This window comes from Ursus arctos, unplaced genomic scaffold (assembly GCF_023065955.2).
Source record: "Ursus arctos isolate Adak ecotype North America unplaced genomic scaffold, UrsArc2.0 scaffold_5, whole genome shotgun sequence".
Classification (NCBI taxonomy): domain Eukaryota; kingdom Metazoa; phylum Chordata; class Mammalia; order Carnivora; family Ursidae; genus Ursus; species Ursus arctos.
This window is the reverse complement of record NW_026623067.1, coordinates 57686594-57699743: the sequence shown is the minus strand read 5'-3', so window position 1 is coordinate 57699743 and position 13150 is coordinate 57686594. Positions and strand designations below refer to the sequence as shown.

Genomic DNA, 13150 nt, shown 5'->3' with positions numbered 1-13150 from the left:
TTCTGAGAAACACAAAATTTCCATCACTGAACTAGGCCCCCAGACTCATTTGTTCAGATGCCCATAAGCTGAACAAATACAAAGAAAGAGCTATTAACTAGTCACCCACAGCAAGCCAACTAGAGAAGTAACACTTACTCCACCCACTCTACTCCAACACCACTCTTTCTTTTTAAAGTTAGTTCTAGGACCACTTTTTTGAAAATTAGTCATTTATAGTCACAGTGTCAACAGTCACCCTAAAACAGTCACCTAATTCTGCGCTTAGTGGTTATTCTAGGAAAGCCCATGTCATCACCATTCCTGGCCTCTGTCTTACCTCTTACCACTTAGCTACAGGGATTTTCTACATGTCACGCTGTATCTTGAGGCCAGTAAATTTAAATTTATATAAGAAATCTATTAGTAGCTACCCATTTATCAGAAATCTATTACTTTTTTAATATAGCATTTATTAAGTATTCAATAAATGTTACATTATCTCATATAACCCTCACAACAACCCCATGAAGCAAATACTATTATTATCCCCACTTTACAGATGAGGGCAACAAGGCTTAAAAATTTCACTGCTAGTAAAGAACAGATCACAAACTACAGGACTAAGTAATACCACAGATAAGAAAATAACTGAAATTTTTTTTGAAGATTTTATTTATTTTAGAGAGAGAGAGAAAGAGAGAGAGCACGCAAGCACAGGCTGGGGGAGGGGCAGAAGGAGAGGCAGAGAATCGCAAGAGAACTCCATGCAGAGCGTGGACATGGAGCGGAACGTGGGGCTTGATCCCACGACCCATGAGATCATGACCCGAGGCAAAATCATGAGCCAGACACCCAACCAATTGAGCCACCCAGGCTCCCCTAAAATAACTCTAATTTTTGTTGAGATAATTATAGATTCACATACAGTTGTAAAAAAAAAAAAATTCAGGGAGATTCCTTGTACACTTTGCCCAATTTCCTGCAATGATAACATTTTGCAAAAATACAACATAATGTCACAAACAGGATAATGATAATACTACAATCTACTGATCTTGTTTAGTGTTCTAAGGCACTTTTAACCAGCTAATACATCTTTGCTTTTATCTATCAACACTTCTAAATGCTCTATATAAAAACTGCATTTGCTCTCCAACTGTTTTTACCTCAATTAACTGGGTTTTTACTTTTAATCTTTTTTTTTTTTTTTTTTTAAAGAGAGAGAGAGGGAGAGCACACAGGGGGTGAGGGGCAGAGGGAGAGAAAGAGAGAATCCTAAGCAGGCTCCATGCCTAGCACGAAGCCTAACACAGACTTCGCTCTCACAGCCTTGAAATCATGACCTGAGCTGAATGAAGAGTCAGATGCTAAACCAACTGTACCACCCAGGCGCCCCTTAATTTAATCTCTTTAAAAGAACTTTAGGGTTTCATACTTTTCTGTAGTTATAGATCTCAACATCCTCGTTCTCTTTATATATGTAAACTTAACTCTGTTCTATTCTAATTTCTCCAAAGCATAGACCCTGCAGTCAAGAATCCTGGCATTTTACTATCTGCTCTGCCATGTACTAACTTAGGCAAATCATTTAATCTCTCAACATTTCCCTCATCTTTAAAATGAGAATAATAGTACCTCCTTCAAACAGATGCTGAAGATCACATTTTGCCTGCAAAGTGGTTGGCACAGTACATGGCAGACAGTAAGTCTCACTAAACATTAACCACAATTATTTACTATTTCTCACCAAGAATTTTCTAAGAGCAGATCCACTACAACCTAACATCCTAACTTTACTATTATACGTTCATTTGTTCGTTCACTCAACAAAAATGTACTGTTTCCCCATAAAGAAGATAAACAGATGAATCATATACAGAACTTTTCTTCACATCTGCACAATTATTAAAATTTAAGGTAGACAGCACCAATAACAAACAAAGGAGGGGGAAAAGTACAGTTAAAATTCTCTGGCACTTTCAATGGAGGAAGCAGCAAATGACGTGGATATTTAAGAGTTTATTTGCTTGACAAATAAATGGGAAGACATGGAGCAGGAAGGAAATGGGATATAGCATTTCCCAGAATAAGAATATAAGGGCAACTAAGAAACCAAGGGGAAAAGGGGGCATGTACAGGAAACAGAAAGCAGTTCCAGTTCGCCACAGGGAAGGGTAGTAACAGAAAGAAGACTAAAGACTGGTCATAGCAGATCCTGAAAAGCTTTAAATCCAAATCTGGAGCCTAAATTTCATTCTGTCTATAATGAAAAGTCAAAGATTTAGGAGCAGTGCAATTATAAGTTCATAATATTATAGTCAAAATACAAATGTGCTGTATAACATGTAAAATGGGTTAGAGAAGAAATCTCTACTATGCCAGGATTCAGAAACAAGTTGCTGCAATTGATCAGGTAGGTAGAGAAAGCATGAAAAGAAGATTTGAAGGGAAAAATACTAACGTAAGTGAACCCATGGTTTGAAAGTTAATAAAATCTGAAAAGAAAAAGTGAAGATTAAGATTACAAGCCTTAGTTCTGGGAACTTCACTAAAGAAAAATGGCTCCCAGACTTCCCGCCAGATCGCTTAACCATTATCTTGAATTCCAAACAGTTATTTTAATTTCTTTACTAGACTGAATTATTTTTACCTGTAGAGTGAAACAAGTATCTTACAAGAACATGGACTAGGAACCAATCAACAAAATCAAGAAATCTGGAAGATGCTATGCTGAGCAGGGCAAGACAATGGGCTACTTGGTACAACTGATATACCATAACATGCTTATTGAAAGTAAGATTCAGGATACTGTAATTATTTGTTCATAAAACAGAAACCAGAATTCCTGTATTCATTTGTTCACTGGTATATCTCCAGTGTGTAAAACACTGTCTGAATGTTTTAGCATGCAACAGATATATATGCAATATATTCAACATATATATATATATATGTTCAACATATGCATGCAACAAATGTTATATATTCAACATTATATATGTTGAATACATATCTCATTAAGAAATTTTTAAAAGTTATTAAGTTTTATGAAAGGTTCTCTGTTGGCCTCACTGCTCTGAGGGCTAAATATTCTCTCCCACCTTCCTCTTACTAAAATCCCTTCTGTTCAAAGGGAATACAGACAATGATATTGTAATAGTGTTATATGGTGATAGATGGTAGCTACACTTGTGGTAAGCATAGCATAACCCACAGACAGGGTGAATCACCACGTTGCACATGTGAAACTAACCTAACATTCTGTGTCAACGTCTATAAACTCAAAAATTAAAAAAAATAAACTGGGCTTCTGTTGCTAAGTCTTTGAAAAATATAAATAAATGACAACATATTAATTTACTAGAGGTTATAATAACCATTTTAATAGTAAATTATCAACCACTAAAGGCCAGAATAAAAATATTACTTTAACTAATCTTCAGACACCAAGTAAATGAAACTTGATATTTTACACAGATTTTTAGCTATCTCCCAAGCTCTGTTTTGCAGTTTGGGAATTTAAAAGCAAATATATTTGTTGCTAGATGAGAAATTTGTATACATTTCCTTACAGAGTTTATCATCTTACCAGGTCTTTCCTTCCCAGTGCCTTTTGACTCAGCAAACTTTTGAATCAAGCTTTCAACTGTAGTGTTAGCCATGTTATTTATAAATTCTTCATGGACCTATTAAAATGAAATAAAGATAATTTTTTTCTTTTTCCATCAAAAATTCTTACTGTATTTCATTTTTTTATGAGTTCAAACTTTTTTTTTTAAGATTTTATTTACTTATTTGTCAGAGAGAGAGAGAGACAGAGAGTGAGAGGGAGAGCATGAGTGGGGGGAGGTGCAGAGGGAAAAGCAGGCTCCGCACTGAGCAGAGAGCCTGATGGGGGACTCGATCCCATGACCCTGGGATCATGACCAGCCGAGGGTAGACGCTCGGCTGACTGAGCCACCCAGTCGTCCCTCTTCCTGTATTTCAGACAAAACTTGCACAAAGCAATTAAAATTCATTACGCCAAAATACATGTTTTTTTTTCAGCCCAAAACCTTTGAGAACTTTCATTTACCTAACATGCCCTGTTACCTTTTAGTGTTAGTAGACCTGTGGGTATCAACCACTGTTTCCATGAAACCCTGAAAATACAGCCCCACAGCCTTAGCAGTCAAGGAAGTTTCCTGTCCTCATCTTTGAATGTTTTAGACACGTAATTCTTATGATAAATTAAAACTTACATAGAACTCTAATAATCTTTAGATCCTTAATAATAAAAAATAACAGACCTTATCTTTCTCTACTCTACTCCAAGTTGTCATAACTAAACTGCTTTTATATTTTTGAGGAAAAAAATTTTTTTCTTATAGATTTTTTTGTTTTTAAGTAATCCCTACACCCAACGTGGGGCTGGAAATCACAATCCCAACATCAAGAATTACATGCTCCACCAACTGAGCCAGCCAGGAACCCCTATTTTTGGAAAATTTCTAAGCGCAAGTTTTTTGGTTTTGTTTTGTTTTTTTAAGATTTTATTTATCTCTTTGAGAGAGCAAGCGAGCCCAAGTAGGGGAGAGGGAGAGGGAGCGGGAGAAGCAGACTCCCCGCTGAGTGGGAAGCCCAACACAGGGCTCAATCCCAGGACTCTGAGATCATGACCTGAGCTGAAGTCAGACACTTAAGCAACTGAGCCACCCAGGCGCCCCTCTAAGCACAAGTTCTATAACTTACTATTGTGCTAAATCATAAAATAGTAAAATTTTTAAAAAATATTCAAAAATTCATTAACTTCAGAATTTTAAAGTAAAAGGACTGAGCTATTATCATCCTTGGTGACCAAACAATCACAAATCCAGTTTATTTATTTATTTTTTAAGATTTTATTTGTCAGATAAAGAGAGCGACAGAGAGAGCGAGCGAGCACAAGAAGGGGAGCAACAGGCAGAGGGAGAAGCAGGCTCCCTGCTGAGCAAGGAGCCTGATGCTGGACTAGATCCCAGGACCCTGGGATCATGACCTGAGCTGAAGGCAGACGCTTAACCAACTGAGCCACCCAGGCATTCCAAAAAATCCAGTTTATTTTATATTTAATACATGTAAATACACATTCTTACCTGAAATAATCCAGTATCATATTGAGTTTTGGATTTTTAAAGAGTCATAAATGAACATTAAATTTTCATGGATCAATTCAACAAAAGGAAAAACTTACCTGGCCTATTTGCAAATGAATTTCCTTTATAGCATTTGACAAGGATTCTATAATTTCCTTTATGTGAATGAGATGAGCTTCTTCAATATCTTGAAACTTCTGGATAACAAATATGAAAAGTTACATATATACATAAAAAGATACACACACTCTAAATTAATCAAAACTTTTTGAAATTATTATTTTTTAGGTAATCTCTACACCCAATGTGGGGCTTGAACTCTACCCTGAGATGAAGAGTCACATGCTTTACCAACTGGGCCAGACAGATACCCCTGCAATCAAAAGACCTTTTAAAAATCATCTCAAATACAGCTAACCAAATTTAGTGAGTTAATATTATTATGTAATGTTTAACAATACTTCTAGACAAATGGGTCCAATAAATATACTGAAATGTTTAACTTTTTATTATATTAACTTCTTGTTACGCCATTTCCCAGGCATGTATGAACTTGCTCAGAGTTTGAAGACACCACAAAGTAAAATCTATAATCAGTCAGAAGATTGGAAAGAGACCCAAATGAGAAGTGTCACAAAAGCCAAGGTAGAAGTGTTTCCATCTGAAGAGCAGTTAGTTGGCAGAGCAAAAGCTACTGTTTACTTCTGAAGACTTGATAATCTAGCCCAGAGACTCTCAAAGTGTCTCTCTAATCCTTGAAATGTTAATACATGGCCTTCAGAAGACGTAATCTATGGTCAAAGAATTATAGAAAAGCCTGTATACTCCATCTCAGCAGTTCTCAAAAGAAGGTAGGGATATATCCAGTCACCTGGAAAATGTTTTCCAACTACGGAATGCATAGATCCTTTACCACCCCCTGGGGAATGGGAGTGGAAAAAAAAGAGAATGTTGTTTGGAAAAAATTCCCAGGTCATTCTGGTATTTACTTCCTGAGAAGAAAACCACTGCTAGACTTGGCTTCCAATAAACAAATTAAGAAGCCTGAGAAATGCTGAAATAAAACAAGTTTCATTTTGCTTAACCCAGTGTTTTCCAAATTTCTTTGACCACACAGCCCTGTTTGTTTTTCTTCTTCTCTGAGTATCTATTAATATCTCACACAACAGTAATATTCCTCAAAACAGGATTTGGGAAATGCTGAAGTAGCTATTTTCAAACAAAATACATTTTTCATTTCGACTGCACAAACCTGATGGCTTTTTTTCTTTTTCTTTTTTTGCCAAATTAAATCAGTTCTAAGGAATAGGACTAAATGCCTTGGTATTTTTTCTGGTTAGATTATCAAAATTAAGTTCCCTCACCCCATATTTAGTACACAATTTTCTTCAGCACTGAGCTACATGATCAGAAAATCACTACACTAAATGATCATATTCGTATTTGTGCAAGGGGTCTGAACTTTTTTAAAAAATCAATAATGGTGAAATTACAGTTTTGGCAATAATGCAATAGTCCAAAAACTTAAATCAATTTTATTCATGAGAAATGGTGGGGTTAAAATGTCTTGCTTTGACTAATTCTGACCAAACCAATGAGAATACCAGTATTTCAAGATTCTGAATTACTCTCTTAAGAAGTGAGGAATATCAGAAGCATGATTCTGTTTTATGTTCATATTATAAGAATTCACCCTTAGCTTAAATTTCTGCAATTTAATGAACAAGATATTTTCTCATAGACAGGTAAGACCCAAATCCAGAAGAGCTAGGCCAAACAGCCACAAATTTCATATGGATAATCCCCAATTCCAAGAAAACTGTGCCACCCTCTCATTCTCTTTTGAAAGAGCTACACTGAATAAGACATATCCTTAATTATTTAAAAATATCTTGAAGCATGAAGCCACACAGAAACTCAAAGCGTGTTTCAGATGCACTGTAGAGATTGCGCTTGGTTTTTTTTTAAGGGGTAGGGGATCTGCTAGATATCACAATTCCCCAGAACTGAGGACTACTAAACATAGAGTAATTCAACAATGGGACTACAGTCTCTAGTGTTTGTATATAAATTAATGAACTTTCTTGAACAAATCAGACTTTTCTTCCTTGCAATTTCAAATTCACTGTATTCGTATGTACTGTTACATTAATTTTTTTAAAAAGTACAATTTTGGGGACACCTGGGTAGCTCAGTCGGGTAAGCATCTGACTCTTGATTTCAGCTCAGGTCATGATCTCAGGGTTGTGAGACTGAGCCTCACAACGGGCTCCACACTCAGCGGGAAGTTTGCTTGGGATTCTCTCTCTCCCTCTCTCTATGCCTCGCCTCCTGCTCCACACATACACTTTCTCTCAAAAAAAAATTAAAAAATAAATAAAAAATAAAAAGTACAATTTTGTCAGCCACTCTAATACATAAAAGCACCCTAATACTAAAAGTCCCTAATCTGAAGGTGTTGTTTAAGCAAATCTCAAAGCTTCCTTGAATGAGCCATCTGTTTAAACAAAATCTCCATTTTTTCCAGTTTTTAAGTGTCATTAAATAATAGTAGAAAGCATAAACACAAACAGAATTCACAATTTTAATCATGCTTTTTCTCAACCTTCAATGAAAATAATTAAATCACAAATACTCCAAATAAATCCTAACCTCTTTCATCCCACAGACTCAACTTCTTTTCTCACTAGCAAATATAGGTCCTGTCACCCAAATCTGATTTTCACTAGACTGATATACCCCGTCCCACTGAGATTACGTCAATGTGCTTGGCCTGGAACAAAGAAAGATGGAAATGTAAAAAGAATTCTTTTCACTTCTAAATAACCGAAATTAAAGTTTAAAGTCTACTATCAAGAAATGATAGCCTGTTTTGCCATTGTACGTGTGTGACAGGGAGACAGAGACGAAGAGGGAACGTGAGAGAGAACAAACATACACACATTAGCACAGTATACCATCACGTTTACTTAAAAGCAGCATGGCTATACATCTGTTCAAACATATTAATGTCCTCATCTTGGAACTAGCAGAATAAACAAAATGCCAATTTAGAAGGAAAAAAAAGGAATGAGAAAATAGAAAGAAATGAGAGGGAAAGATGAGTGTTGAAAATTCTTTCAGAACACTTTTATAAAATAATATAAACTAATAAAAAACTCTGACTCTAGCAAACTCTAATTTTTCCAAATTAAATAGCTGAAAGGCAAATATTTTCTGAAGCTAATCATGTTGATGAAAAATTAATGAACCAATAACTGCCTTAATAAACAAGTGTTCCTAAGGATTCAAAAGCCAAAAGAGCACTTGCTGAAGTCTACTATAACGTTGGTTGCTATAGAAATTGAAGTGTTTTCCCTGAGAGTTGGAGCTCATTTAATACAATTAACTAAACCCTTCTTAAAATAGTATCATTTCCCACCTGCCATGACATACTTCCCAGTTTTCTTCCTTGTCTGGCTTCTCCTACTTGGGTCTCAGCATCCCTTCTTCCACCAAACTGTCAATGATGAGTCTTTCAGACCTTGGCCCTTTCTTCCCCACAGTCTATTCAAAGGTGATGTCATTATGGCTTTGAATACTGGCAAGCCCTTACTAAACAGGCTCATAATCCTTCATTCAAAACTATGGGACCAGATGTGTCAGGGCTCAAACATTTTGAATTTTTAAAATAAAGGTAATGTGGTGGTGTTACCGTATCTTTCACAATACTGCAATTAAGGATCTGCAGTGGCATCTGTTTATCAAACACATTAATATTTCTAAAGGAAAACATGTAATATTCAACGTAGGTAGGATAAATAAATAGCCTTACATTAGTTCTGGTCAAGTTTTGCTGCCAAATGTATTATAGAAAAAAAACTTTTGGTTTTTAGAGATTTTGGATTTCAGAACTATAGACAAAGGACTGTGATCATTATATCCAGCCCAGATTATATGGATCTCCCAAAACTGCCCATGTGATGTCTCCACTTAGGTATAGACAGCTCAAAATTAACACGTTAAGAATTAAACATCTGATCCCCTTCCAACCCTTCAAACTAACAGTTCTTCATCTACTCTTTCCCATTCATCTCTAACCACATGAACTTACAAGCCAAAACACAGAAGAGATCCTGATCTCCCCGAGAATTCCCCCATCCTCCAACCCCTGCCATCTCCAAACACACTCAATTCTCTCCTCCAACCACCACACTGCCCCTCATCCTCACCTGACCACCATATTCTCCTTCCAAACTTGATTCCTGTTTGGCCCTACTATAATTTATGCTCCACAAAATTGCCAGAATTATCTTGTAAAATGCAGATCAGGGGGCGCCTGGGTGGCTCAGTTGGTTAAGAGTCTGCCTTTGGCTCAGGTCATGATCCCAGAGTCCTGGGATCGAGCTCCATGTTGCAACAATCTTCTAGTGTCTTCCAACTGCTCTTTTTCTAAAAAATTTTTCTCTCCTTTATTTGACTTATGCCTTATTCTTTTTCTTTCTTTTTAAAAAAATTTGAGGTTATTTCTAACTTCTTGCGGTTCAGACATATGAAAAAATGTTAAACATCACTAGCCATCAGGGAAATACAAACCAAAATCACAATGAGATACCACCTTACACCAGTCAGAATGGCAAAAATTAACAAGACAGGAAACAACAAATGTTGATGAGGATGTGGAGAAGGGGAACCCTCTTCCAACTGCTCTTAAGAAAACCTAAACCCTTAGTAGAGTCTGGTTCTTGCCTATCTCTTTAGCCTCACTTCTTACCACTATCTCATTTCACTCAGTTTCATTAAGCAGTCTTTGCTTTCTACAATGCGACAGCTCTTTCATACCTCTGGGTCTTATACCCAGGGGTCCCCAATACCCGGAACACTCATGCCCTAGAATGTGTCTATTTACTCATTCTTCAAGTCTCAGTTTTAAATCTCACTTCTACAAAAAAGCCTTTCTTAACTCCCAAATTCAAATCAAATTAGGTTGCTCCTATTATTCTATCTCATAGAATCCTTCTTTTCCCTTTAACAGGTTTAATAATTCATAACTTTATATTTAATCATGTATTTAATGTTTGCCTGCCTCTTCCATATTGTATACTCCACCTAGAGCAGGGAGATATTTATTTTATTTACATATATACTGTATACACCCAGCAACTAGCACAGTGCCTGCAGCATGGCAAGTAAAGACGGATGCATATACACCTGCAAACAAGCATGAAAGCCTTTTGATTTCTGAGATGTGAATCATTCATCACTCCAAGCAGGAAGACTCCCTAAAATCCAAAAAGGCAGTTTATACAGTCCCTCTTCACACTTACTGAATGCCTACCATGTGCTGTGAACTATTTTAAAAGTGGTGAGGAAATAATAAACAAATCAATCCCTGTTATCACAGAACTTACATTTTAGTGGAGGAACACAGATGATAAAAAAAAATGTGGATAGAAGAACCAGTGTGCTTCACTATATTCAAGTATGATGACTAAGAATAATGTTCTAGGGAGGTTCCTTCACCAGCCTCAATAGCAGAGTAAAGAAGATGCAGAACAGCTATGGCAAACCCATGATGAATCAGAACATAACAAATAAACCTTGCTATTGTAAATCACTGAGATATGGGGGTTTCTTCATCACCTCAGCATACCCAGCCTATCCTGAAAGAGTAAATAAAATTCATGGTATATTAGATGATAACAGGTGCTAAGGAGAAAAACAAAACAAAAAAGTACAAGAGGGTAGGGGTAGGAGTTTTAGGTATGATTCATAAAGGCACCCATCTTAAACCTAGGCCTTTAATTAAAGTTCCAAGAACATCGAATGGGATATAAATTATCCCAGGTTTATGGGAGACAGACTTTTTTTATTGTCTGTCCTCCCTAACTAAAATGGAAGTTCGATGAAAGCAGGGATTCTTGATTCTTTGTTAGTGGCTATATCCTCAGCAGAAGTCAATTTTACAATTCATACATAGGGCTAACAATCAGTCCTGTCTTCGTCATCTGCCAATATCCTCACTTTCCCCAATTCTCTTTAAAAGCCTCTCCTGATGTACCTAAATAATCCCTTACAATGTCATAGTTACTGCATCTTGGCCCTCGATCTCCGAAACAAGATGTGTATCTTCAAAACAGCATTAATAAAATTTACACATTGTGCATTTCAACATTTCTAATACTAAAAAATTATATGACACAAAAATTATATTGTTTATATCAGTAAGACAAATAACCTGTTTTAGATTTAAAGCTTAAAAATACCAACCTGAGCCGTTTCTGTCATTTTCTGTTCAAAATCAGCTTTTGCTAATGCATACTTCTCCACATAAAGTTTATAGGTATCTGTAGCTTTCTTAGATTTAACAGCTGCCTGTAACAAAACAAAAACATTTTTAACTATACAATGACCTGTTTTCTTTCCTGATATAAGATCATTTGAAATAACTATTTAAATGCATTTGAAGGGATGAGGCCTACGGTGAGTTCAATGTGACATAAACTAACTTTACCACCTCTTTTTCAAGTCCTCATTAGTAATATTTTTGTTATAGTCACAGAAGAACGCAGAAATTAAACATTGATTCTCCTTTCTAATGGAATGTGCTTTGAAAAGTTAAACACTTTCATTTTATAACCCAGAGTAATATCAAATAACCACATGAGAATGATATGGTGCTACTAAGAACTCAATCAACAAAAAGGTGACAATACCATCAGAATATGCTTAACGCTCTTTCCCACACCTGCAAGTCTCCCCTCTTCCCACAACATACACATAATCCATTTACTGTCTCATTAATAATTTATAGGTTGCTCAAAAGTTGAGAAAATCATTTTCTTTGATGTTTCTCAGTTTCCATTATGCCCCAATAAACCTATAAATCTGTTTATATTTTTGCCTTTTTCAAGATTTCTATTATTAAAAAATTGTTACTGCATTATACCTCTGTTTTATCAAAATTACTTATTAAATTAAAACTTAATATATTAAATATTTAGGCAGTGAGGAATATGAAAATAAATTATCCAGGGATCTTTTCCTCAAGGACTTCATGAAAGTAGTAGAACCTCTTTTTACCTAGAAATCAGCAAAAAGCAACAAAGCCACAGAAATAAAGATAAAGTCTATGGAAGATACACATTCAGGAAGAAAGATATGTGTAACTTGTAGGTTCGAGCAGACAATAGTTATCCAGAAACTTGACTATTCTCAAAGGACTGATCAATTTGGACATGGGAAGCTTGGGTGAGGAATGTTGATGTAAAAAAGAGTTTAGGGAAGATCAAAAAAAGAGAAGATATAAATATCTCCAATTTCTTGATGAGTAAGAGATAGTCTGCTAAAAGTGGAGAAGAGTAGGGTAGGACTAGGAACTTCACAAGAATGAAAAACATTTCAAGCCAGGGTTATAGAAGATACAACAGATGATACCAGATGAGTAAAAGTGCTACTAAGAGCCACAGAGAGCTAAGTAAAGCTGGAAAACATGGAATTTGCGTAGAGCCAATCAGAAACAACATGTAATCATTGCCAGCTACATTCAGGAATCTAAAAATAAGAATTAGAAACAGAAAGTTGGGTTTACCTGAAAGGTTCAGATTGGCAAGAGATGTAGACAGTCCTACTCTCTAAAAAGGTCCCTCTGTATGCTCCTTAAAATATAACTACATGTTATATTAAACATGTATGTTCCATGCTTTCCTGCATTCTTACATAAATAATATAGGATGCCACTTTATCTTATAGTGTAAAGAAAACTGGTTTTGGAGCCAGAAGACTCTGTCTTGGAGTTTTATATAGTTCTCTCATTCCTAAAATGGGAAGAATACCTCCTATTTTTTAAAGCGTTAGCAGTGATGAAATGTAACTTATGTAAAATGACTGGGGTAGGATCTGGCATATAGTTAAATCTACAAAATAAATGGTATCTGCTATTATTATGGTTTTTTTTTAAAGAATTTATTTATTTGAGAGAGAGAGAGAGAGCGCACGCACAGGGGAAGAGGCAGAGGGAGAAGCAGGCTCCCTGCTGAGTAGGGAGCCCAATACTCAGTCTCTAGAATTCAGAC

General features: G+C 35.9%; 1 protein-coding gene across 2 annotated transcripts in view; it reads right to left on the bottom strand.

The window, feature by feature from the left end:
* Nucleotides 1–13150, bottom strand: part of FCHO2 (FCH and mu domain containing endocytic adaptor 2) — a 109645-nt gene that overhangs the window by 63206 nt on the left and 33289 nt on the right. For both annotated transcript variants that reach the window (XM_026498809.4, XM_057307444.1), the window contains exons 6-8: nucleotides 11346–11450; nucleotides 5195–5293; nucleotides 3572–3668 (exon numbers count right to left, since the gene is read on the bottom strand). In XM_026498809.4, coding sequence (XP_026354594.3) covers nucleotides 3572–3668; nucleotides 5195–5293; nucleotides 11346–11450 — 301 coding nt within the window. The remainder of the gene's footprint in view (nucleotides 1–3571; nucleotides 3669–5194; nucleotides 5294–11345; nucleotides 11451–13150) is intronic.